This window comes from Typopeltis vanoorti, chromosome 20 (genome assembly GCF_054136105.1).
Source record: "Typopeltis vanoorti isolate ZY-2024b chromosome 20, IOZ_Tvanoo_1.0, whole genome shotgun sequence".
In the NCBI taxonomy this organism is placed as follows: domain Eukaryota; kingdom Metazoa; phylum Arthropoda; class Arachnida; order Uropygi; family Thelyphonidae; genus Typopeltis; species Typopeltis vanoorti.
Window position 1 is genome coordinate 100646985 of NC_143568.1, and position 27914 is coordinate 100674898.

General features: G+C 35.4%; 1 protein-coding gene across 4 annotated transcripts in view; it reads left to right on the forward strand.

Annotated features, from left to right (window-relative positions):
* Nucleotides 1-27914, forward strand: part of LOC150095715 (DNA repair and recombination protein RAD54B-like) — a 232067-nt gene that overhangs the window by 133200 nt on the left and 70953 nt on the right. For 3 of the 4 annotated variants that reach the window (XM_090410071.1, XM_090410073.1, XM_090410072.1), the window contains 4 exons: nucleotides 2772-2852; nucleotides 13253-13399; nucleotides 20757-20868; nucleotides 21778-21957. In XM_090410071.1, coding sequence (XP_090266197.1) covers nucleotides 2772-2852; nucleotides 13253-13399; nucleotides 20757-20868; nucleotides 21778-21957 — 520 coding nt within the window. The remainder of the gene's footprint in view (nucleotides 1-2771; nucleotides 2853-13252; nucleotides 13400-20756; nucleotides 20869-21777; nucleotides 21958-27914) is intronic. The other variant, XM_090410074.1, reaches the window with a different exon arrangement.

The window sequence follows — 27914 nt, forward strand, 5'->3', positions numbered from 1 at the left end:
TTCCATAAGCTCTCTGGTCAAATTTCGTATGAAACTTTCATAGTTTCTGCATTCAGCTTTGAAATAATGCTGGATTTAATATCCACTTGATTTATATAGTTTTGCATCGTCGAAATGAAGCCTTTTGGCTCTTTATTTTAGTAATTACTTTTATTATTATTACATGTTTAACACTGTTTTTACTATTATATTATTACATGTTTAGTACTATATGTTAACATATGATACTCTTGTTGATGTTTAATGGAGAAAATTTTCACATCTAAAGATAATAATTAACTAACTAAATTTGTTTTGCTAATTAGATTATTATGCCAATAATTTGCCCTGGTCACCAAGGCACCTTGATGGGTACCAAGAAATATACTAAACACATGTATACGGGCACACCACGAGGAAGCAAACACAGACTGATTGTAAAAGATCTCCTACAGTCCTAACTGGTGTCCTCTATAGATGTGGTAATGGAATCTTGCTATAGGTCTCAAAATGACAGTCTCCCATTTTGGTAATATGATGCAACTGGATTTGTTTAGATTTACAGAATTTTGCAGTGTTGTAATGGATTCCAGAAATAGTCTCCCTGATTTACATATGCTTCTGTATAAGAGTGAGGTCCCCCCCCTCCTTCCCCCACCCCTGAACCTGGTGATTTGTATCCATGGCATGGTCTGCAATCTCAGAATGGCTGCAGTGCAGATGATGGATATAGTCTACAAAAACACAAAATGTGACAGAGAGATCTGATCTTGTCTGATGATTTGTGTATTGCCAAGGGTAAGAATATGTGAAGTGAGTTCCTTTTTTGTTGAGAGAAAAGGCCAGTCTGCATTTTGGTGGCATTGAAAGTGACCAGGCTGTCGTACTCCATTTAAGGGTAATGTGGAGATTGGTGTTTAAAACACTAGCCACTGATGATCTTGATATTTGGTATGTCTGTCTGAGCACTGCATGGTTTGTTGAATGAATAGGATGAAGAGTGTACTATCATCAGTGAAGTTGTGGTTATTGGTGATTGAGAGTAGGTCTTTTAGTCACCAATTACAGAGGATGGCAAACAAGCCAAAGTATGGCAATTTCATTAGTAGACCTCATTGCCAGACACATCCACGCGGTTTGCCTAGTGGTTGTGCGCTTCGCAACCATATGACTGGGGAAGGAGTGTCCCAGGTTCGATTCCCGTCGAAGATGTAAGGAATTTGAGGATCTTCCTCAGCCATAGCCAAGTTTAGCCATGGGCAGTAGGGGTTTTTCTGCCAGTTTATCTGGCGTTTTTCATCCTGCAAGCAGGCAAACCGGCCCCATGAACACACACACACACACGGATCTACAGCCATAAATACTTACCCCCCCATGAGGGGGCTCAACTTTCCCCAATAGGGATGGGGGAGAAAAAGGGAGGAAACTCCATACGAATAAATAAATAAATTGCCAGGCCCAATCCAAATCTCTCGAAATATCAAGAGCAACAATATGTTTCTCTGAATGTGGTTGGTGATATAGTCAGCTATGGATCTTGATGAGAATGAGTCACTTGAAATTATCATGTATATTGTGGTTTTTTGAAATAACAAAGAAAACCACATCCACACTGCCTGTTTGAAATTAGAACTATACCAAAAATATGCATAAATCCAGAGAAACGTACCTGGCAACTAATTCCACCAAAAAGACTAAGAATTAAAAGTAAATAGCAAGATACTTGAAAATAAAAGTGAAGAACTCTGTGTGGAAGAAATACTTTGAAAAACTGCTGTTGAATAATTCACTATGAATTTTGCTACAGATGGTTTACTAGAAATAATAATCAAAAGAACTTCTTATTATGTGTAACAATTTTAAAATACAAGAATTTAAAGCTATACTAAAATCCCAAAAAAAACGAGAAAACATTACATCATCCTGGATTGGATGATGTAATGGCAGAAGCTATTAAACAGAATGTTGGATGTTGCTAGAGCTTCAGTACAGCTCTAGCTACTACATCCAGCATTCCATCACAATGAAAGGAAGACCTAATAATACCAATATCCAACAAAGGCAATCTAAACAAACCAGAAAATTACAGAAGAATCATGCTACTTCCCATCATGCTAAAATGTAATAGAATGCTTCTAAACCAAATGTACTACCTCTTCTGCTCAAAAATCAAGCAGATTTCTTAAAAAAAAAAAAAAAAAGGCAGTGGATGTTCTCTCGAACATCCACTGCCTTGACTTTTGCCAGTTGTCAGATAACAACTTAGCTCACCTTCATTAATAAACTTTTATCTTTGAGTTAATTGTTATTATATGCATTTCTATATATATATATATATTTCCCTATTCATACCTGAAATAAACTATGATGATGATGAATGGTAAGACAATAAAAGACTCGCTTCCAATCCAGAATATATATGACAAATATCATTCTTTCTGCATGGGCAGTTCAGAAAGATATTTGTTGTGTAATAATAAACCAGTTTAGGGGGAAAAAATGCAGTAATTATGATAAGATGATGCTGTGAAGTACAAGGTAATGGTATAGTAGGAAGTTGTTCCCTTATTTTACAAATGATTTTAATCAATTATCGAAAGACTAAATTGAGTAAGAATTATTATTAGATACTTTACAATAAAATATTCCTGGAATACTGAATTTTTTCAGATATGGCTACTACTCTTAATCACACTTGAAAAAATGTGCATTGGTTGTTGATGTAATCAATAAATAATTCAACATATTATTACCTGCTACTTCTACTACTTTTTTTTATTTTTTAAATGCAGAATTGGAAACAAGAATTTAACAAGTGGCTAGGTCGGGATAAATTGTCTTTATTTATTGTTGACACACAGCATAAAATTCAGGTAAGTGATGGTATGTATTTAGTTCATTTCGAAATTAGCGAAAGATACAATGCTATTTTGTGCTTTTGTAGTCCTGTAGCACTAAGCTGCCTGAAGATCATTATAGGTGAGATTCTAGTTTGAACGATTCCAAGGAATGATTCTATGTGATATTTGGAAGTTTATTAGATCTTTCTGCACACCAGACTTTAACTTTTTTGCCAACTATCACACACACTTACTGAACAATGACTTACCCATGCCAGCTTCCATGTTTTCTGCTTTTTATTTATGCAATGGTTCGTGTTTACCACTTTGTTGTATTATTTTTTTGTTCTTCCTAACCTAGAAGAAGCCACTAGCACATGTGGCAAAACTAGTCAGTATAATCATCTGTAAATTATGGTCTAATAAAACCCAATGTTAGTTATTTAAAGAATTAGTGAAGTTGTAAGAGCATTGTAAGAAGTATTAGAGAAGTACTATGTCAACATAATTAGTGTTCCAAATAAGACTAGCAAATGGGATTCTATGAAATAATAACTATAAGGTGTTAAAATTAGGCAATAACGATCAGGTTAAAAAGGGGTAGCCATAGTAAACATGAAGATAAACTTCTTGAATGGCAAACAGTTTCAAGTAGAGTAGTGCAGACAAATTTCAAAATGGAGCATTGGCCAGTGAGACTTTTTTTTGTGCCTGTTATCCCATAGCAGGGCTATTAAGGAAGAAGTGACAAAATCTTTTGAGGCATTAGTGAAGATAGCTGAAAACATTTAAAAAAAAGAAGAAAAAAAAAAGGCAGAAGTGGCAGGCAGGCCTTAAGGGTAGCTAATTTTTAATATGGCTTGATGGTAATCCATATGTCATACAGAATGCTTTCAAAACTTGTAAAATTTTTTCTGAAGTGCCCCAGATGTAGGAAAGGGCAATAATTAATGCTGATTGTGTACATATTTTGACCAGAAAACGAATGTGACAAAAGATAACTAACACTGGGTTTAATAGGTCTTGATAATATGGATGGTTAAACTGACTTAAGGGATGAGCCATTACATAACTAAAACCAAACATGTAGGAACTGTTACACAAAAGTAAAAACACATAGAGCATTGAAGCTGACACAGGTCAGTCATGGTTCAGTAGGTATGCATGATAGTTGTCAGAAAAGTTAGTCTTTCTTGTGGAAAGATCTGATAAGTGACTTCCAAATATCACATGAAATCATTCCATGGTTTCTGTTGAGTGTGCCTTGTGAGTGGATAACTATTGTACACTGAAATTGTCTTCTATGTAAAGCATGAAGCTCTTGTCCCATTCAGTATTGTGGTTAGTGTGGGAGAAATGGAAAACTTGGCCTGAGCTGTCTCCTCTGCTGTTATTAATGTCTCCAATTTGAAAGAGTTGTGGTCCTTAGTTGAATATAATAGAGCTCGTGTAGTCACAATGAGCTTGAAAGCCATCCTTACGTCATGAGATTTCAGGAGATTGGTGATTTTGAGAGAAAGTCTACCAATATAAGGGATGGAAACTGAGGCTCTGTAAGCAAAAGTCAGGAATTTGTTGTGTATCGAATAGTATTCTTTGTACCATTTTCCTAGAATATTCATTTCTCACCAGTACTTGGAGAACAACGTAATTCTTCTTTTAGTGTTTCTTCATCTCCTGTAATATCGAGATTGTCCTTTTTTTTCAACGTATATATAATACGTAATTTTTGCGATGTATGGTACAATGAAGAGAAATGTAGGTAACGACCTGTATTAGTGGGCTTACAGTATACTCTAAGAGAGAGAGGCCTCCTGTTTTTTTCACAATTAAAACATCTAGGAAAGATAATTTTCATTCATTTTCATGTTCTAAAGTTAATTTAATTTTGATGATGGATGGAGTTAATAGATGAAAGAAAATTAATTAAGGAAGTATAGCAGGTGTTATTGATTTCTGTGAATGGTATTAGTTGCCTACTTATTTGTTATCAAAACATCTGGCTAATCTTCATCAGACATACAGACTCCATCAAAAACTCACGGCACTTGGTAGAAAACCTAAGAGAAATTTCTTTCTTACCAATGGACATTCTAGCTGGTCTAGATATTGTATCTTTGTTCGCAAATGTTCATGTAGATGAAGTTATGTCGCTTGTAGATGATCTCTTCCCTCCTGACATCTCTCAACTATTTATACATTGTCTCAACTCAAATTATTTTCAATTGAATGAGAATATCTACAAACAACTATCCGACCTTGCAATGGGAAGCCCTCCATCTATTCTATATGCTGACTTATTCATGGAAAATTTTGAAAAAGATTTCCTTCTACTACAAATCCAAAGCCATCATTTTGGCAGAGATACATAGATGACATATTTATAATCTGGAAACACAGTGTGGCAAAGTTACATGATTTTTTTTCATCTATTAATTTTTTCCACCATAATTAATTTTTTCCATTCATACAGGTCATTAACTACATTTCTCTTCATTGCACCATAAATAAAAAAAAAGTGACAAGTGTGATTTATCATATAATTCGTTTTTATAGTATGTTCAAAAATTATTGACTGTAAATTAGAAATTCTGAAAGCAAAAATTTTGCGTGCACAGCTTAGAGGGAACATTGCTTATGTCTATAATGTAAGCTCCACTTGTTTCTATCACGTCTCCTCTCGTCTCAAACTATGATTTGCTGAAACTTTGAAGGCCACATTTCCTTAGTCTCTTCTCAAATTAGTAGTAATAAAATACTCTGCTTGCACTAACCTCAATTCAAAATGCATATCCATGCATGTAGCAATGTTGAACTAATTGAGATTCATTGTCATTTGCCCTAGAACAGTTTATTGAGATTAGTCTGCAAGGATTTTATATCATATATGTCTCTTAAAGAGGTATGTATGTAATTTGGAAAACTGCTTATCTGCTGTTTAAGAAGTTGAAATCCGAGTTTCTCTTATGAAAAGTAATGTGGTTTTTCAGAATCGTAATAGAAATAAACATAGTTGAGGTTTGAACACAGATTACACAAAATGAACTGGAAGGCATTGGTTTCCTCAGGTAATCTATTTCTTTGTGACCTTTTATTGAAAACTGCCATGATGCCTCTAAAGGATTTCCATTAGGTTTGATCCAGTATTCTGTCTAGCAGCTGAGTGTTGCAGAATAATCATTTTAAAGCTGTGTACCCTTGTGAAGAAGAAATGTGTTAGGTATTATTTCTGGGAAATTCCCATGTTAGAAATGTTAGGTTTCTCTTTGATGGCTGATGTAACTCTAAAAACATCACTTGTATTATAAACTGCTGAAAGAAATGGGGGGGAAAAAAAAACTAAACAATATCTTTGCTCTGGAGTCAAAACACAGTTTTTGGTTACATCATGCTTCCAGTAAGCAAAACGTGGACCAGAGAATATCTTTGTTCAACATTTTTGCCTTTCATGTGAGGAATATGGATACCTTGACAGAATCAAGAATTATGATATTAGTTCACTCTTAGACAATTTCTTCCAATTTTCAATTCTTCTTGGTCGGAGGATATACAGGGTGATTCAAAATTCCATATACAAACTTTGAGGGGAGGTAGAGAACATCAAAATCAGCCATATTCACATAGGAAAGCATGACCAGAAACGTCACCGGAAGGTACTAACATGGACACAAAGATACAGAAATAACACAAAGCAGTAAGTAGTGTCAAAAACTTTATTAGGCGTAACTGAACAGTTCAATAGTAGTTGGATACATAATATGGTTTCACATCAGGTGCTCAAAGTTACGACCATTAGCAGTGATGCATGCCTGACACTGACGACGCATTGATTGCTATACATTTTCAAAAATACCTAGAGTTTGCTGGATATTAGCAGTGCCAATGGTGATTCTTGCCATGAGGTCCATGTCAGAGGCAACAGGCATTTCGTACACCATGGCTTTAAGGGTCCCCCACAGAAAGAAATCAATGCTCAATAAATCAGGTGAGCGTGGGAGCCATGCGACGGATCCACCACGCCCAATCCATTGAGCCCCAAAGAACCTGTCCAAATACTGATGCACAGAAATGCCAAAATGGGCTGAATCCCCCGTCGTGTTGGAATCACATCTGCCGATGCAGTCATTGGAACATTGTTCAGTAAATCTGACAGAACTTCTTCCAGAAAGGTCTGATACTTCTAGGAGTCCAGTCGGGGTGTTAACAGGTATCGGCTGACTAAACAGTCAGCGACGATACCTGCCCATACATTAAGGGCGAAGCGTTGTTGTGCAGCATGTGATCGCACAGTGTATGGGTTCTCATGGGCCCATACATGAGCATTTGTGGTGATTGAAGATCCCTTCGCAGGTAAATGAAGCTTCATCCGTGAACAAAACACAAGTTGGAAAATCCGGGTCTACGGCACTTTTTTGCAGGAACCACTGTGCAAATTCCACACATCGAAGATAATCTCAGAGTGCAAAATGCGCAATACATTGGATCGAGATACTCCTATAACAGAGACAATGCCACGTGTGCTTGTCTCTGAATTATTGTCCATCGCATGCAACACCTCCTCTTCCATTGTGGGATTTCGCATCGATAGTGGCCACCCACTATCATGCCTGCAATCCCTGAATGATCCATAGTCACACAAATTCTGATGCTAATATGCAAACATTTGGTGATGCAGTATACGTCTGTTTGGGTACCTTTTGCGATACATTCATACAGTGGCTCGTCCATCACCATCAGCTAACCCGTAAACAAGGCGCATGTCTGCCATCTCAGCATTCGTAAAACGATGCATGTTCTTCATACAACGTCAAAAGCTTGATGGTTGATTTTGATGTTCTGTACCTCTCCTCAAAGGCTACAAGGTTTCAAGTTTGTACGTGGAATTTTGAACAGCACCACCTATCACTTTCGAGTGGCATTTCCGGTCATGCTTTTCTATGTGAATATGGTTTATTTTGATGTTCTCTACCTCCCCTCAAAGTTTGTACGTGGAATTTTGAACTGCCCTGTATACAGGGCAGTTCAAAATTCCAAAGTATAGACAGAAAATTTAATTGTTGCAGACCAACTAGACTTCAAAGATATACCTACAGTGTGGGGGCCAGAGCATCGGTTCTATCCGCATTTTAGATCTGTTGGCTATCTCAGGAAGAATGTCTTTGGTCCACATTTTGGATACATGATTTTTATCACACATCTATAAGTATGCATAATATAACTCATTGTTTTATTTTTGCTGTCAGTATGTCGCTTCCATGTTTTATTATTACATGTGGCATTATAAAATTTAACACACTCTACTGTTGCCAGCTTTCATGAATTAAAGGTTATATTGTAGGAGGAAAAGTGTAACAGCATTCCAAACAGGGGAAAGCAATGGAAATATAAAGTCATGTCATGTCACACTACAACAAGACTTAATATAGCAAAGAAATTCAAAATTGATGATCACATTACAGCAGTTTACATAGATGTGAACTTCTGTAATGCTATCTGTGTTCTCTTGCTTTTTATTTATCTATCATGTGATTCTCAGTGACAGGAAGCAGAGCCTGAAGTATGATTGTTGTTTTAGAAGCACTGCATTTTTTAAGACAGCAACGTAGAATTTTTTGCACTTGACTACCAATATCAGCTGGACAGTCAGTTAGGTTATATATTGGAAAGTAACATCGAGGTTGATTTCATTTATTTATTCCCTAGGTATTAAAAATTTTATATATATACATTTATGTGGGAGCCTGTGTAGCTCAGTGGATGTGGCGTTTGCATATCACCGCGCTTGGCCGTACGAAGGAAGTCTTGGTTTCGAGTCTAGTCGGCGACTAGAGGAAATTTTTCTAAGCCTTTTTTCGACCGGTTCCCGAGTTAGTCGATCTCTGGCACGGGCAAGCAGGTTTTTCCTCCCGGAAACTCGGGTTTTTCGTCCTGTAAACTCAAGAAAATCGACCGTAGAACCCACATTATTTCAGACATTAAATATATTGTGTTACGGTTAGGGACCACGAGATGGCGGCACATTTGAGCCGTCTCTCTTCACTGCGTACCGCTTAATTAGTGATAGCCTTGGGCCATCTGTCTCTGATTGGGTACCAGTGGAGATTGAACTGCCCACTCAGTCTCCAAAAGTTAGATAGGGCTAAATGGCCTCGCCTACTCCCGTATATACGGGAATAAAAAGGCGTTAGCTGATTTTTTTTTTTGATGACATTTATGTGGGCATATAGAGCATGGTACTTTCATTTTTACAATAAATAATAATAAACAAATTTCTAAATAGCTTAATATAGAGCTGTAATTGTCTTGACATATGTCTTGATTTGTCTTGACATATAAAGAAATATAATCTCAAAAAATGTAATAAAATTCTGTGTTTATAAATGCAATATTAATTTTTTCACTTACTTAGCATGATCATACTCGTATTGACTGAATATAACTCACCATATTTTTGTTTTATAAACCAAGTGAAAAACAAAACTTCGATTTTTTTTTTTTTTTTTTTTTTTTTTAATTTTAAATTTGAATTTCTTTAAATGATATATACATTTTTTTTTTTTTTTTCATTATAATCATCTTCACTTGTGTAGCATCTTGCAATAAACAGATATTGAGAGCATAAATAAAGTTCGGTCAGTCACTGATGAAATTTGAAATGGATTCTCTTTCCAATAAAAGTAACATATGCCCTAAAGGCTTTCTTAAAATCTTAATTTTTTAAAATGTTTTCAGAAAGACTATTTCAGAAGGTTGGTATATAAGGTTGCTATGATGTTGCATTTATCACTAATAAAATACAATTGTTTGCACATATTCCATACATACACACACATTTCAACATTGTTTTTAATGTTCTCCCATTGATGAAGAACTATCTCAGGTGGAAGTCAGGTGCTTTAAGAAATCCTGATCAGGTAGAGTCAGATGTCACTTTTGTAGTAACATCAGCATTACTTTCTAACTGCTATCCTGATAACCACTCTTGGAGAGTCCAAAAGAGACATCCTACTTAAAACTGTAAGTAGGATGTTGCATCACTTTCCATCCACTTTGCTGCAGTTGGTTCTCCCAAGATGTGAGTGCATTGTATTGAAATATGATCATATTACTTGTAAACATTCCTGTTCCCTTAGGATGAACACATATTCTGAGCTTATTTGACATGCTGCATTGATTTGTCTTGACTCTACTCTGAAGAGAAAGTTTGATAATTTTTCTCATGTCATTGAAATATTAGTAATTATTTTGGAGTGCACTTTTGACTGTGTTGTCATGAATTCAGGTATCATTAAATGATTTTTTTTACCACAAATGCCCTGTTATCTTGAACAGATTGCATGCTCTAAGCACTGTCTATGCATTGTTTTGTGGCTCATGCAACTGTTTTGGAAGAACCTGTGCAAACCTTATGAAGAAACAACTGGAAGTTTTTAATTAGATTGCTGCATATTTCAGATATCAGCTTTTCAGTTAATCATCTCCAAATGGTGTAAAAAAATGGATGACTCATGTTACACTTCATTGTCTCCACATGTTTTTGACTGTTCATACTACAACAGCCCCTACCAGCTTCTAATTTATCTTTTATTTATCAACCTTAAATTTATATTTTTTTACCCTGAGGTGGCCATAAGTAATCTGTGGTTAAACCAGTTGGTGTCTTCTTATTTATTAGTGTGTATTTTAATTTGGGACAGACGGAAGTGGAAAGAGTTCATTCAGCCTCATCATCATCCACATAGATGATGGAAGAGAAGAAGAAGAAGATTTTAATTTGACAACTACCTAAAACCAACTTTACTCTATCTAAACTTTTGATGGACAATTTTATGAATTCTCACAATTAAAATGTTTAATTCTGCTGAAGTTGGTCAAATTTTTGTGTATCTATCATAGCAGCAAAGGATTTTGTCAGGACAGATGTTGTTGTTCACATCTGATGTCATTGAACAAGCAAGACTCATTATTCACATCAATTCATTTTGAAAAGAAGTCTATTATATTATATTTTATTTATTTATTTATTTTTAATATCAATCACACATGACATTGGCCTCACACTCTGACAGGACTGCATGGGCAAGTGGTTAGAGAGAGGAATCTGTTAATGTGTTTCTTGAAGAAGTGAAATTGTTTTCATTGTGGAAAAATTATGAGGAAGACTGTCTCCCAAAGAACAGAATGAAGAAAGAGGATGAGAAGTTAGTTTAATAAGTTTGGAACTGAACTGTGTTTGGATGTTGACCAGCAACTGCTGATATTCGTTCAGAATTAGAGGAAATCAAAGGAACAGTGGTAGCCAGTTCATTGGAAATAGCTTTTTTTTTTAAAAAAAAAGGTATATGCAGAAACAGCATCTATTGGAAAGCATTTGGAGGGAGTCATTGAGAGAGGCATCATCTGTTAAGCAGACAACCCTATTCTGGAGTACAGTCAAGTGTTCTGAGAAAGAGAGATTGTGGTTTCCTTATCCTAAATGTTAGAATGATATTCTAAGATCAAGAAGATTTGGGATTTGTAATGTTTTGAGTAGAGCAGAAGAGAAATAATGATTAGAATAAAAAAACAAAAACCAAGAAGAGAAATTGATCTTAATTTGGAATCAAAATTATTAAAAGTGAAGTAGACATAATCTTTCTTCTAAGAAATTAGACAAGATTGTGTTTTGGTAACAATATTTATTATTAGGTTGTCTTCACCCACCCCCACTTCAGGTGGCAGAAGAGGGCTTGGTGTTTAAGGCATTAGTTATAGATCATGAAGCTTGAGTTATTTGAGCATTATAAGGTTTTGTGAATGAAAAAGAGGAATGGAGTGTACATCATAAAAAAAAAAAAAAAAAAAAAAAAAAAAAAACTATTAACGAGATTTGATGTTGGTGAGAGAAGGTCATTAAGTGAAATCACAAAGTCCTAGGATACCCCAGCATTGATGGAAAAATCTGATGAGAAGAACCATCAACCATGACTTGCAGTGAATGAAAAGAAGCTGGCAGTCAAAGGACAGAAAGGAGCCCATAAGTAGCTTGATAAGAAGGCTGTGATGCTTTGGAAATGTCAAGAGCGACCATGTAAGTTCTCCAAACTTTTCCATAACTTCTGTCCCAAGATGGGTAAGGTTAGCTAAGAGATCTACTGTAGAGCGAGCATGGCAGAATCCATATTTGTGGTCACTAATTAATTGGTGAGCCTATATAAGTATTGAGGTCATTGGTTGTTAATGACCTTTTCCATTATCTTCAAGAGCAGTAGGGCAGTAGTTTGATAGTTTGATATCTTTTTTTTTTTTTTTTAGGAATAGTCCTGATAAAAGTTTGCTTGTATACTGTTTAGATGACAGATGAGTATTTCAGCTTGTAAAGGTGATATGGGATGGATGTTATTTCTGGAGTACATACTTTTATAGTGCAACTAGAGGGATACCATCTGGGTCAAGGGACTAAGCATCAAGACTATTGAGTATTTTTCTCATGTCTTCTTGGTGAAAGATTAGTAGAGGCATGCTCTGGCCAGTGCATTTTATAGTGGGAGGAAATTTGCCATTGTCATCTGAACATTTGCCAGAGGAAAAGACGGATGCATGCCAAGAAATCTGTGTTATCTTTAGTTGATGTTTCTATTTTATCATCAGGATGAGAGAGAGAGGTGAATATAAATGTAAATAGTAGATTTCCTGCACATTACAAGTTCACCATTTCACTATAACAAGTTTAGTTTGAATTTTCATCAATTAGTCAAAATTTATTTAATTTTATTTATTTATTTAGCATATGGGGGAAATACAAGAAATTATTGAGCAAAACTATATACAGACTGACATTTCAGTTAATCAGTCAGTGGCACTATCTGGGAGTAAATGCAAGTTCCTGAGGCCTTCAGGGAAGGAGTGTGTGGGGCAGTCATCAGTGATATGATACATAGTCTGCACAGCACCACACGCATACAAAAATGTGATTGTGAAATTCCCCACAGATGCAATAAGTGGGCACAGCAGCCTTGTCTAGTCCTCTAAATCTGCTTAAGTGATGCCTCTGGGGTCACTTAAGCAGATTTAGAGGACTAGACAAGGCTGCTGTGCCCACTTATTGCATCTGTGGGAAAGGTAGACTGCATCCTGGTTTCATAGTTGGTTCTGTGATCAGGTACTTGTTTGTTGTTTGTTCCAGAGTTTTCTCCACCAGTTCTAGGGGTGAGAAAGTCTCCAGCTCTAAATATGACATACATCTCTGCAGAATGAGTACATTCTTCTTTACTTTTTACCATCATGTCTACTAGAATTGGATAATTAATGTTCTTTCTAATAAATATTTTCTGTCAGCTAGCTTTTGTATACCTTACTTTTAGAACATCTTTACTATAATAATTATAGATAAAATAATATTGAAAAATTCATTTTAACCTTTTTCTCCTGTTCTTTGTTTTTATATCTTTTAGGATTTTATGAGGTGTGGTCAGACAGTATTAGTTATTTCTTATGAGATGTTTGTCAGAAATCATGAAATCCTGCATACAGTACCATTTGACTTAATCATCTGTGATGAAGGTCACCGTCTGAAAAATACAAGTATTAAAACAACTAATGTAAATAAAAGTGATTTAACAAAATATTTATTAATATACTTTCTTATTCATCATGTATTCCTTACTCTAATGTTCATTTCAGTGTTTCAGCATTTAATATTTTTATTAAAAATAAAGATAGTCAAATGATACCTTATTTCACTTCTGTGCTAATGGATGGAATTGTGATGCAGGATTGAAATTATGACATTATCAGCTGCAAGAAACCAATTCTTAATTCATCACTTTCTTTCAATGGAAAATAAATAGAAAGAGTGACAAAGTTTCAATATCTCGGATGTTGGTTAAATGAAGAATGCAATCCAGAAATGGAAACAGAAGTTAGAATTGAAATGGCAATAAAAAATTTTCTCCTGATGAAATCAAACTGTATAACTGCAATTTAAATTTAGAGCTTAGAGTATGCATGGTTAAAAATGCTTTGTATGGTCTGTACTGTTCTACAGTGCAGAAATTTGGACCTTGAAGACGGCATCAATAAAAAAACTTGAAGCCTTTGAGATGTAGATATACAGATGAATGTTAAAAATCCCATGGACAGCAAAAACGTCCAATCAGAAAATACTGGAACAAATGGGGAAATCACGTTAACTTTTAGATACCATAAAAAGAAGGAAAACTTCATATTAGAGGTTTAATAGAATATTAACAGCACTGAGAAAGGATTAAAACTAATTTTAATACTTCCAATATTTCGTCTCTGTCACAGAGACATCTTCGGGGATTACAAAAACTTTTTGTAACAACAAAACAAAAAATTACAAATTTTTATAATCCCCGAAGATGTCTCTGTGAAGGAGATGAAATATTGGAAGTATTAAAATTAGTTTTAATCCTTTCTTGCTGTTAATATTCCATTAAACCTCTAATATGAATTCTTCACAGCACTTAAGCCTCAACACACGTAAGAAGGAAAACTGTATATCATGGTCACCTACTTCGTAATGAAAAATAAAAGATACTTCAATTGATTAGAAAAGGGAAGATAAATGGAAGAAGAGGACAAGGAAGACGAAGAAAATCTTGGCTGGCAGACATCAGACAGTGGACTGGCATGAGCTGACTGTTTAGAGTGGCTGAGGATCACTCAAATTTGTCAAAGTGGTCACCAACCTCCGATAGGAGATGGCACTCAAAGAAGTTCAGTATTTATTGGAATGCTGCATACTGCACTACTGTGACAGTTAAGGCTGAGTGATTAGCATACCATCTCATCAACCAACAGGCTGTGGGTTTAAATTCTGCCATGGTTAGAGATGAATTTCATCACCCTTCTTATAGTAGTCCTAAAGTGGCTTAAACAAAGTTTCACGTTTGGTTTCTAGAGTAGGATTTTTGGTTTATATATATATATATAAATTCTAATAATAATAAATACATAAGGGGGGGGGATTTTAGTCCACCCCATGGTACTAATGTACTATAGCTGTACAACTTTTAATGGACAGGAGTCGCATATAAAACAAGCAAGCAAGCAAAAAAATAATAAAGTAAACCCTCGATTTTACGGACCTTGATTTAACGGACAAAATTACCACCCTGTTAATTTTAAAATGCTTTTAACCAAGATTTGCTTATAATTAAATTAACAGGTTATTTTTTGTTATTAATTTCCTGTTATTTTAACAAATTTTGGCGAATAGGCTATCATATGTTGGAAAAACACCAGTAATTTAGCTGACATAAATAAGTCACCACTCATAAACATGTTTGGTGAATGATTAGCACGTGATCACACCAATCATGCTGTAACTGGTTCTTTTGTCACGTGGTATGACTTTCTGTGGCAGTTTTAAAGCATGCCGGCCAATGCATTTGGAAAATCTACTTTATTATATAACGGACTTTCAGATTTAATGGACACTCCCTCGCCCAAATTAATCCGTTATATCGAGGTTTTACTGTAATAAAAAAAAAAGAGCTTTTCTTTAACCCAATTCCTTCAACCTTGTAAATACATAATATCCCTCTCTATTACTTTCTACCTTTGTCCCCCCCCAAAGCTGATCTGGTTTGTTTGTTGTTTCATGTATCCATTCTCCAATCATCAGCCTGTGGGCTTTAATCTTGCCGTGGGCATGTTTGTGATTTTCTTTAAAAGGTGGGAAATAAACTTCATTGCTGAGTATGAGACTACCATCCTGCTTATTAGAGGCCTGAAAGCATGAAAAAGTTCTATTTTGGTCTAGTAAGTCATATGTGTTCTGAGAGAATACAGAGAAAAATATAAGTGATGTAAAGGTCATGGTGGGAAGACTTTGATAAGAGCATAGAAGATAAATATCAGAAAGGTAGCAAAATGTTTTGGAAACTTTTGAAAAGTTTAAAAATAAAAGGAAAAGGTACTGGAAAAGAATCAGAGATGATAAAGGTGACATACAAACTAAAAATAAAGACATTCTAGATGTATGGAGTAATTATTTTGAAAGATTGCACTTCTATGTATGACTCTGTGGTGGGTAGGGAGCTCTGGTGCCAAACCAAAAATCCGTTGAGCATGAATTCTTCATCCTCAGGGGCCCTAACAAAGACCCAGCTGATACCATATATAGCATTTGATAACAGAAGTAAAAAACAAACGATATATGATACTAATATACAGTAAATGTATACCAGTATTTTTCATCATTCACGCAACAGGTGGAAAGCCAATAGGAAAAATATGATCCTTCTTTATCTAAAAGGGTTTAGAAGGACTGGTAGGATCTCCCAAAACTATTAAGAAATTATATTCTGGTGATATCCTTGTGGAAACATCCTGTCCACAACATTCCAAGAAACTACTGGGAGTAACATCAATGGATGGAATGCCAGTCACAATAACATCTCATAAAACACTCGATTCATCTAGAGGAGTGATATCAGAATGGGATCTCCTTGATGTTCCTGCTGAAGAGATATGTTCAGAGCTTAAAGATCAGGGAGTGACAGGTGTGAGGTGCATCCTGATACATAGGGATGGTCACCTGGTTCCAACCAGGAATATCATCCTTACTTTTGATTCACCAAAGTCTCCAACATCTGTGAAAGCAAGGTATCTCAGCTCTCCTATTAGAGCATACATCCCTTATCCACTAAGATGCTTTTAATATCAGAAATATGGGCATGCCCAAACTGCCTCTCATGGCTCTATTACCTGTGCCCGATGTGATAGTGAAAAGCATGATAACCAATCTTTTCTGCCAAGAAAGCTAAATGTGTTGACTGTCAGGGAGGTCATCCAGCCTACTCTCGTGCATGTCAGAAGTGGAAAGATGAAAAAGAAATATAAATAATTAAACTAGAACAAAATATATCATATCAGGATGTGAAAAGGAATTTAACCACCACTACACCTGTTGTGAGATACTCTTATGCTGAAAAGGTGGCAGCTAAGAAAATGTCAACAACATCTCAAACATGTTTGTCTATTCCACCATCTGATAATTTCACCATACCTGAACTTTATAATCTCGAGTGTTTCTCTGTTGAGCACATTAATTGCATGACCTATTGTCTTATTCCAGAGACAACTGTAAAATGGTTCCATTCGATGAGAACCCACTTTTAAAAAAAAATTATGGCAAAGCAGATAAACCACCAGACTACAGAAAAAATGGATACTTCAGTTCCACCAAAAGTAAATTAAACTTGACAACTGAACCTGACACATCAGATGTATTGAATATTTTACCAGAGGCATAGATGGGCTCTGGCTATTTGTTCCCAAAAACAATTGATAAATATAAACCTGACAAAGATAAGCCCTCAACCACCCAAAAACTAGACAAGTCTATAAAGCCAAAACAATAGAAAAATTTTTACAATGGATCTATCATGGGTTTTACCAGAATATCGATGACATCAAGATTTTGCTGCAGAAACACACACTTTTCTGTCTACAGGTACTTAAGACTCAGTGAGGACCCTAAATTTAGGAATTGCACAGTTATAAGCAGGAACAGAACTGAAGGTTTAGTTCTTGTAGTTCTGAAGGAACAGAACTGTTCAGGTAGGAATAGCTATCCTAGTGGAGAATTATACTCCTTTCCATCATGTCCAGCTTAATACTGCTCTAGAAGCAATAGCAATTCACCTATCTGTGAGATTTCTTATTACAGTATATTCGATTTATTTACTACCAGATTTCTTATTACGGTATGTTCGATTTATTTACTACCGAGTGCTGAGTTCAACTGTCATACTGCCATGCTGCTTATGGGTGACTTTAATGGTAGTGCCAACACAAATAGACAAGGTCGTATCATTGAACAAAACCTTGACAATAATGACCTCTCGCTTTTGAATAATAGACTCGATATTTTCTTCTATATGCCTACCTGCTCATATTCTGCAATCAGTATTGCAATCTGCTCTACTTCCATTCTATCTCTGCTCATGTGGGATGTCAAAGAGAACATATTTGGAATTGATTACTTTCCTGTTCTTTACCCAATGTCTTCACAGGAACCACGTTCTCCTACAGAGATGCCCATATAGATTTAACGCTGATACAGTTAGTCAACTCAGTCTGTTACAAACTTTACTGCTTCATCGATAGGAAGTAAAGTTTGTAACAGACTGAGTTGTCCAGTCAGCAACAGCCTCCATTCCAAGAACATCATCTCAATTTGGACTCTATCCAAATCCTTGGTGGAACTCAGAATGTCAGGCAGCTGAAAAAAGGTCAACACAGAGCATGGGATATATTTCATCAAGAAATTACATATTTGGTTGAATCCTTTATCCAAGTGTAGGCAAAGAAGTTTGCTCCTAAACTATTTTCAGGACTGGGGCAACTCATATATAAAAGTTTATAACTTTACATCACTTGCCTTAGTATTCCATAATGCAAAGCACATATCATTACGGGTATGTGTAATGCTATGCATTATGGGAAGGGTCACTACCCAGACCAGTTTTGATCTTTATTGAGGTCTCACCAGTCCCGAAAAATTCCAATTCCAAAAAACTAATTGATATTTTTAGAGTCAAAATTGAGTCTAATGCAAAGTCAGCCTTGTCAGAATCCATTCTTTTCTTCTAGTAGTTTGTTTTCCACAATACTGTTTAGTTTCTGTTTTAATATTGCTGCATATATTTTGTACCCTGCATTTAGTAGATTAAATCCCCTATAGTTATTGCAGTCATCTTTATTTCCTTTTTTTATAAATCGAGATAACCAATGTTTTTTTCAAAGAGTTTGGAGTTTTTCCAGAAATCCAGACCATGCTAAAGAATTTAAGGTCTTTTCATTAAATTTTTCACCTGCATTGTACAGTTTCATATTTATGCTGTCTTCTTCTATTTGGTGTTTTCTCTTACTCCTTTGGTGTTTTCCTATTTTTTGTTTTATTTGTTGTATTTTTTTAGTTCTGATGTAATATTTTCCGTTAGATCATTCTTTGAAGCTTAAGCTTGTGCCTTTGTTTATTATTCTTGGAATAGTCCTTATAACATATTCTGGATTTCTCATTAATTTTTCAATTTTTATATTCCTTACTCCTCTAAGAATTCATATGAACATCGCTTTCATTAAATATTTCTGGACCATCTTCTAAACACTGGTGTCTTCTCCTTCACTATTAATTCCACACCTCATAGTATTCCTCCGCTTCTGTAATTTTGTTTAAATTTCCACCTGAGTAAAATTTTTCACATACTCAGTCTTGGACAGGACCACACAGTCATGCCTAACAGCTGCTGCACTCTGAATCAACAGCACATTCATTATCACTTTTTCTGTCATTGTTATTAAATCCCAACTTCTGTGGGATTTAATAACATGTTTCATCCACATCTGTACAAGCTAGTTATTCCTCCAAAACTTTAATTTCTTTTCTTATTTCCTAGTGTTTGCTCTTTTCTTCATAATATATATTCACAGTCACTTCTGAAAGATGCATTATGGGAAGGGTCACTACCCAGACTGGTTTCGATCTTTATTGAGGTCTCATTAGTCCAGAAAAATTCCAATTCCAAAAAACCATGTGTGTGCACAACATAGTGCACCACACTCCAATCTTTATTTCATGCAGCAGATGTTTGTGAATCGCACGTGGATTTGCTTTGGCCCACAAGTGCATACTCTGTGAATTGACTTACCCATACAGGTGGAACCATGCTTTGTCTGAGAAAAATGCTATGCCCAGTATGTCATCATTTTCAACCACAAAGGTCAGAAACCAGATGCAGTATGACACCCTTTTTGTGAAATTGGGCCCCTGCAGTTTGCACACTATGGATGCTCAATATGGATGAATGCTCCATTTTTTTTTTTTTTTTTTTGTTGCTCTGTGGCAAGTCGAAGGTCACAAGCCAATTTCTTTTGACAGTCGCCTAAGAAAGGTGACTGTCCCAAGAACTTGCTTGGTGAGTTAAGTAACCTGTTATGCACGTACTGCACTGTTTCCTTGATCATTGCAGGAGAGCTGCTCCCTGTGGAAATTCACCAACATACTTGTTGTCTCCAGTTTTTTCACTTCTTGTGTCACACTTTTCATTAATTCCAAATGAAATTCCAAATTTCTAACCATTTTCTGAAATTCAAGCGCATAACCTTGAATGAACTTGTAGTCCAATATGATTTGACCAAGAACACTTTCTGCTCAATCATATACATGTTTACTGCACTGAGACTGTCTGTGAACTGAGTTTATCAGGGTGTGGGGAACTCACTTTTGGAAGTTGGCGACGGTTCCTATGGTGGCCGCATTGCAGTGCCATGCAGGCGAGACATGCTAGAGCTGTGTTGCATTTAAACACATCTTTATCCATGTCGGTGCTCCCATAGTTGCAACCATCTTGTTTGTATATTATGTCTGTAATAAACGATAACCCGGGACCTCCTACAAGAGAAAAAACACTATGTATAAATCTAATTATCAATACCACTTTGCTTCAAAAGTGTTCCACCGCTCCCATCGTGTTTCTCCCTTTGAGTTTTCTTAATTCTTTTGTTGTTAGAATCAGTGGTTTTCTTTTGTCCTGTCCATGTGCCTGTTTTTTCTGTTGTACAGTTTCTTTGGCAAGCCTTGTTTCATGCGTATGAACTAACCACTGCCCTTGATTGCATTCCAGTAAACCAAGTCTTTTCATAGCATGCACATTACTAGTTATTCTGCAGAAACATCTAATATCCTATTGAATGAAAATTTTATCCATTTACTCAGAACACCTTAAATGAAGAAAGATGACTCGGTTGACTGACATTGTAGCTATTCTCATATCGGTAATGTCTTTCATCTGTCATTTACTGATCCTTGAAGTATTTAATAAATGCTCGTGAATTTTTATGTTACTACTGTGATATGTACAATGGTCAGTGTAGATTATAAAGAGAGAGAGAGAATCACTTTTTTTAAAAAATTTCTTTTAGCTAATAATGAGTCTTCCAATTAGCCGAAGAATTCTGTTAACAGGTACTCCAGTCCAAAATGATATGCAGGAATTTTACTCCATCATGGAAGTCTGTAACCCTGGAATTTTAGGTTTGTATAAAAAAGGCACTTATTCTAAATTAAAAATTTACAAAAAGTACTCATAAGCATTCACTTATGAGTATTTTATTTTGAGTATTTATATTTTAAATGAGTATTTAATAATTTACAAAAAATACTCATAAGCGATGATAAGAGAGAGATGATGATTTTAAGGGATCACATACTGTAAAAAAAAAAAAAGATAGAAAGAAAGAAAACAATCACTTGTGTGATAGAAAAATGCATTTAATTAATGTATAAATACAGTAACTGCATTCAATTGCAAGTAGATATTACATACTCTTAAGTTTGATTAGAAAATAGAGCTTTATTGTGAGCGCCTCTATAGTGCAACTGGAAAAATGTAGACATTGTGCCCTCTGATTGGAAAAGGCCTGAGTTTGATTCTCGTCATGAAGAGGAATCTTTATATGGATTTTTTTAGTTGAAGGTGAGGTAGCTGATCTCATACAGAGATAGTAGGGTTTTTCCCAGTTGGAGACTCAGCTTTTTCATCCCGCATACAACAAATCAACCATGAGAACACATGCAATTTGCAGACAAAAAGAAAATTGATGTTGGTGATGGGTGATAGATGATGCTAATGGTAGTTGTGTATAGTATGAGAATTAAGTAGTAGGAGAGATGGTGAGATGAGTGGAGTAGAGTATCCTCCTATGATAAGTCTCTGGACTCCTTGGGGATATTGCATAATAATAATAATAATTAAATTTTTAGAAGTTATGCTATTTATTTTCACTAGCTGCTTTATTATTTTTTAGTGCTTTAACAACATTCTCAACTACAATCAGAGATGGCTCCTCAACTTTAGACACATCATACTATTTAATTTTATCAGAAGAGTATTTTTTTTAAAAATTACATATTAATATGTGAATTTCTTGCATTTATGATTAGGATCTTCTTCAACTTTTCACCGTCTATTTGAAGAACCAATTTTACAGTCATATCAGCCTGATTCCACGGCAGAAGAAAAAAAAATTGGAGAAGCTAGGGCAGCTGAATTGGCTCAGTTAACAAGTTCATTTGTTCTACGTAGAACACAGGATGTTATCAATAAATATCTTCCTCCAAAAGGTGAGTCAGTTATTGTTGTTAAGTCTGTACATCATTTATGCAAACTAATTAAGAATGACAATATATTTACTTCAAGAACAAATTAAAGTTTAAGCTGAACTTTTAGGCTACTAAATGTATAAGCTATAAAATTAATCAAAGACACTAATAAAAGAAATATAAGAACTCTCAGGCTGCTTTCTTTTAATTACTGCGATATCATGGCTACTAATGTTAAAAACAATTTTTAATTTTAGGAGCACAGAAAGTTTGCTATTTAATATATATTATTAAATTATTATATTAATAATTTAATAATATATATTAAATATATATATAAATAATAAAATAATAAGAGATAATTTTCTTTATTAATCAGATAACAGTTTACTAATCCCCCCCCGAATATGATAAGTCACAAATGTATTATTGTAATGTATAAGACACGTAAATATAATGTGATTATCGTTTAATGTGAAAATAAATTAACATGTACTGCCAAGAAGCCTTTCGATGCATTTAAGAATTCTTCATGGAGATGCTATTGTATACAAGGCACGACAATTCAGTAAGTGGAAGTTAAAATTGGCACGGTAGTTAAACAGATTAGTCTTCTAGATGGGGTAGCAATGGACTCCCTCTTTGGCCAATTTCTTCATAGAACATTTGGAAAAGCTAACTGTGAATACAGCCACTCTCAAACCAGTGGATTGATTAGGCTGTATTGATTAATGTGTTTGCTATTTGGCTACATGGCCCAGACACATTGGATACATTTTTGTGCATTTAAATAGCCAACATCCTAAAATCTATTTCACAATGGAACATGAAGCTAATAACTGTCTGCCCTTCACTAATACACTAATCACATGTCTTCCAGATGGTTCCTTATCTTTTTCTGTTTATAGAAAACCCACACATACAGGGAGATATTTGCACAAATAGTCATGCCATCATCCAGCTCAACAGTTTGGTATCCTAAAAACACTAATTCACAGAGCTGGAGCTATCTGTTCCAATGACAATGCTCTTACCATTGAACTTGCTCGCTTGTGCCACACTTTCTTAGCCAATCCCCATAGGATACAAAATATACTAAATGCTCTCAGAAATCCCCTCCATTGCCTATCATACAAGACTACAGCAAAACTTTTACCATCCCATATGTTCAAGGCACATCTGAAAAGATATCTAGAGTACTTAATAAACATCAGCTATGCACCATATTTAAATCATATGTAAAATTTGCAACTCTCATACATTCACCTAAGGACAAACTCTCTTCTTCTTTATCACATTCAGGAGTTTGTGAAGTGTCCTGTTCTTGTGACCTGACTTACTATGGACAGACAGGAGGAACTGTTGACATCTACCTTAGTGAACATAAAAAATACATCTGGCACTATCATTATGGCAAGTCAGGTCTAGACCATGCCTTGGATACTCTTTCACACAGAGGTCATTATAAGTCAAAGAGAGATTGTTTTAGGAATCAACAGCAGCTTTAAAACATATTCCAAACCTAAACAAATATGGCTGTATAAATTTACCAAAAATCTGGGAGACAGTCATTTTAAGATCTAATTAATACTTGTTTTCTCTGTTTTTCCAACGTAGATGGTGCCTAATTAGGACTTTAGTTCCCTGTTTTGTCCATTACAAAATTTTTAAACTAGTCCCATTTTACTTGGACATGCTGTTCTTGTGCTCTGAAGATGCTGGATATAATACCATCAAAATAACAGCTAATAAGTTAATAAGTATTGATTATTTTCTTATCATTCTATGTTGTAATCAGTATCATGAAAATAAATTAACATAAGTTTGAATGCTGTATATTTGTTTTTATTTATGTATCTTAGATTATTCAAGCTGACCTAGTTGGCCATGGTTATCATATCCACTTTCCAGCCAAACAGCTGCAGGTTTGAATCCTGCCTAGGGCATGGATTTTTGTGATTGTCTTTCACCTTCATGCATTCACTCATACAAATATATATACACACACATACACACTCTTCCAATATGAATGCCTAAGAAGAAGTAGACCCAGCCCTCCTGTAATGAGAGGCTTTCACCCAGCAATGGGAAAGATACAGAATATTAAACTTTTATATATACGTAGGCCGTTCAATAAGTAATAAGACTATATTTATACAGAAAACAGATTACCTTTAATCGTCATAATTTACATGGTCTTTTTCGAAGCAACTACCATGAGATGCGATGCATTTGTCCCGTTGCGTCCACTTCTTAAACACATGTGAAAGTCCGTTTTTTGAGAGTTCTTTCAAAACCGCCTCCACAGCTTTTACACATGCTTTGTTGCTTTCGAAATGGCGGCCTCTTAGTGGTTTCTTGAGCTGAGGAAACAGCCAGTTTCCTCAGCTCAGCCACGGTGCAAGATCAGGACTGTATGGAGGGTGTGGTAGGATATCTGTGTTGTTCTTCTGCAAAACGTCCACTACACAACCAGCAATATGTGGCCTTGCATTATCGTGGTGCAATTATGCTAGCGAAAAACACTTGCCCTCGACATTGCTTCATCGTGGAAAGCTTCGCGTATCATGTTAAAAGTGTCCAATGCTGATTTTTGCAAACGCACACAAAATTTAATCGCGTAACGCTGTTCCAAGGACACTTCCATTTCGAAGACTGGTAGCACCTCGTAGGCGCTCCGAAACAAGCTTGCATTTAGTCACGTGACACTCTGGCACATCAGCCCGTATACGCCATCTATCAACCTCTTTTGTTAATACAGACAGCAACATTTCTTTATTCCACAGATATTAATATTGTGATGAGTGGTTTCACCACAGTAAAATTAGTCTTATTACTTATTGAACAGCCCACATGTATATATGTAGGAAGATTGATTTCCTCGGTTGATATACATTTTTTAAAAAAAATTGAATGACTAGAAACCGAGAAAAGTGAAAACAAGTTTAATAGCACAACTAGTTTCAGCTTGTATCAGCCTTCTTCAGGTGCACATTAAAAAAGAAATAACCAATAAAAACATAGAGGAAATAACTATAAAGACCATGAAAAGTTAGTGTATATATTTCAACGTTGAAATGTTGAAGTCTGTGCATTCAAAACTGTTCTCTCATTGGCTTCATTGTTGGGCGTATGCATGCGTATAGCATCACATGAATGTCAGTATTGGATCATGGCACAATGACAGTCTGAAAGGTTGTAACTCAGGTTGTTGTTGAGATGTAGGGGGTTGAGAATGATTTCTTTAGATTCTATTATCTTCCTTTCTAATTCATTGTAATGTTATTAGACTTGTTCCACCCGCTCGCCATAATGAAGAAACCAATAGTCTGAAAGGCGACATCTCTATACCATACATAAGCTCCATCTCACCCAAATTAGCCAAAGTTCTTAGGAAATACAACATAAGAACTTTATTTACACCCCTTCCGAAAATCCACTCCTTACTGAGCTGTTCGAAACCTCGACATCACAACCTTAAATATCCCGGTGTTTACTAGATTTGGTGCATATACCATACTTTGGCCAAACAGAGAAATTGATCGAGTTACGCAACATAAGAAGAACATAAGAGAGATGTCAGTTACAGGATTTATCCATTATGACCTATATATTTATAGGTTGTAATGGGTTCCCCCTTTTTCTTCCTGTTAGTTAAACATTGTAACTCACTTCACAAAACCAGTCACCATTTATGTTACCTGCATCTGAATCCTCTTTGCTACTTCCACATCCTCAAGAAACCAATTTGATCAAATCTATGCACAACAATCCAGATATGGTTGTATTAAAATGTTATAAAGAGGGATAACAAATTCCTTATCATGACATGTCAATGTGTATTTCTTAACATAAAGGCGATCCTTTGAGATTGCCCACTTTTACCACCAATTGCATATAGGGATGAGGGTAACATTTTAGAAAAAGAAGATAACCATAGTCATGCCACTGAGTTCAGCTCCTGGACTGCCACTGCTACTCTTATTTGTATAACATCATTAGAAAGATTTAAACAGACTTTAACTTAGATGAGTGGAATTAAACTTCTACTTTAAAAAGTGCTGTGCTATATTTAGGAATGCAGAGGTGTAAGACTATATTATTATTCTTCTTCTTCCTTGTTTTTTGTCCCCTCTTTTACCTTGTTGTGTCAAGGGTTTTCTATTCATTTAACTGCAACCATACTCAAGGATAAGGTGTTTAGCCCCATGCCTCCCAGTGTATCCTATGTTTGTAGAAGTGTTGAGTTCTCAAGGCCAGCAAATCGGCCTTTAGAAATCAATGATCCTATAGACATAGGATACACTGGGAGGCATAGGGGTAACCACCTTATCCTTGAGTACGGTTGCAGTTAAATGAATAGAAAACCCTCGACACTGCAAGGTAAAAGACGAAAAAGGAAGAAGAGGTGTAAGATTGTGTTTTATATTGATGAAACTGTGTTCTAGTAGATTACATTTGGAGCTTTGGGAATAGTGGTCAATGGAGATCCAAAGTACAGAGGGCACATTACAAGTGCCAAAGCTATATAGTGCTGCTATGATAAGGATGATACTAATAAAGAAATGTTGGTATCATATTACTTACAAGGCCTTGATTAGGACACACATGACCTGACATGAAATTTAGTGATGTGGTTTCATTTGTGATAAGGAACTTTTTGAGAGATAGAGCAGAAAGAAGTGACTAAAACAACATCAAAATTCTAGAATGCTGATTATACATGCAGATATTGACAAAATGTAAATTGCAAACTTTTGTGGATCAGAGGAGAAAGATCTCATATGATAGAAATGTTTAAGTTGATAAGGGTATATTACAGAATTAATATGAAAAGGATTATGTAGGTGATTACTTGCATATTGGTCATAGTGGTGTATTTGTTTTGTGTATTTTAAGCAGTTCATAAATTCTGGGAGCTTGGGATTGACGATAGTTGAAGGGATTGATGGCCCCAGTTATCACTTAGTCAAGAAACTAGCAGATACACTCAAGGAGTTGGTAGGTCATTTCCCTCTCCTACATAAAAAATACACAACACTTCATAAACTAAATTAGAAATATCACACTCACTGATGAAGATTTATTAGTCAGCTTTGACATAACTGCCCTTTTCACTAATGTCCCAATCAAATTCTTCTCATACAGAACATGTTTCTGTCCTTTTTGCCCACAGCTAATATTTACATGGAAGACTTCAATCAATGAGCTCTGGATTTAGCAAGATTAAAGCCCAAAGTCTGTCTCAGATTTTGCGCTTTAATCTGGGAGCTTTAAACTTTGAACTTTAGTTGATGATATTTTTGCCATTTGGTTCCATGGCCACAAAACATTAAATACATTCCTAAGCCACCCGAACAAACAACGCAAACGTATTCAATTTATCATTGAGATTGAAAACATCAACTCTTCCTTTTCTAGATACACTTGTCACACGTCTTACCTCAGGCTGCCTTTCATTCACAATCTACTGCAAACCTACACACACACACACACACACACACACACACACATAAAATTCATAGCACCATCCAACACAGAAAAACCAGGGGTCATCAGCACCCTCCAACATAGAGCCCTAATAATTTGCTCCAACGAGCAGGCACTAAACAAAGAATATGAAATTATTAGCCAAACATTTATATAAAGCCAGATCCCTAGGTTAGAAATTTCTCTTAACCAAGGCGTAACCTTCAGAAAATATACTAAGCTAATCAATTTACTAATTCCTTCTTATCTCAGTTTATCTATGTCACTTGATTTACTTTAGTTTGCAGTCGTGGTCTCTGTCAAATAAATCTATCCCGCTCAGATTCAGATATTAGCAAGCGGTGCATTGGATTCAATTCAAGGCACAAACCAGGTTAAGATATTCAAGATACATTTATTAAATTCCTAAGGTTACACATTTACAAGAATAAACTCAATTGGAATATAGGTATCCTAAGTAAAAGGTTAAGCATAGCAACTGTATTTTA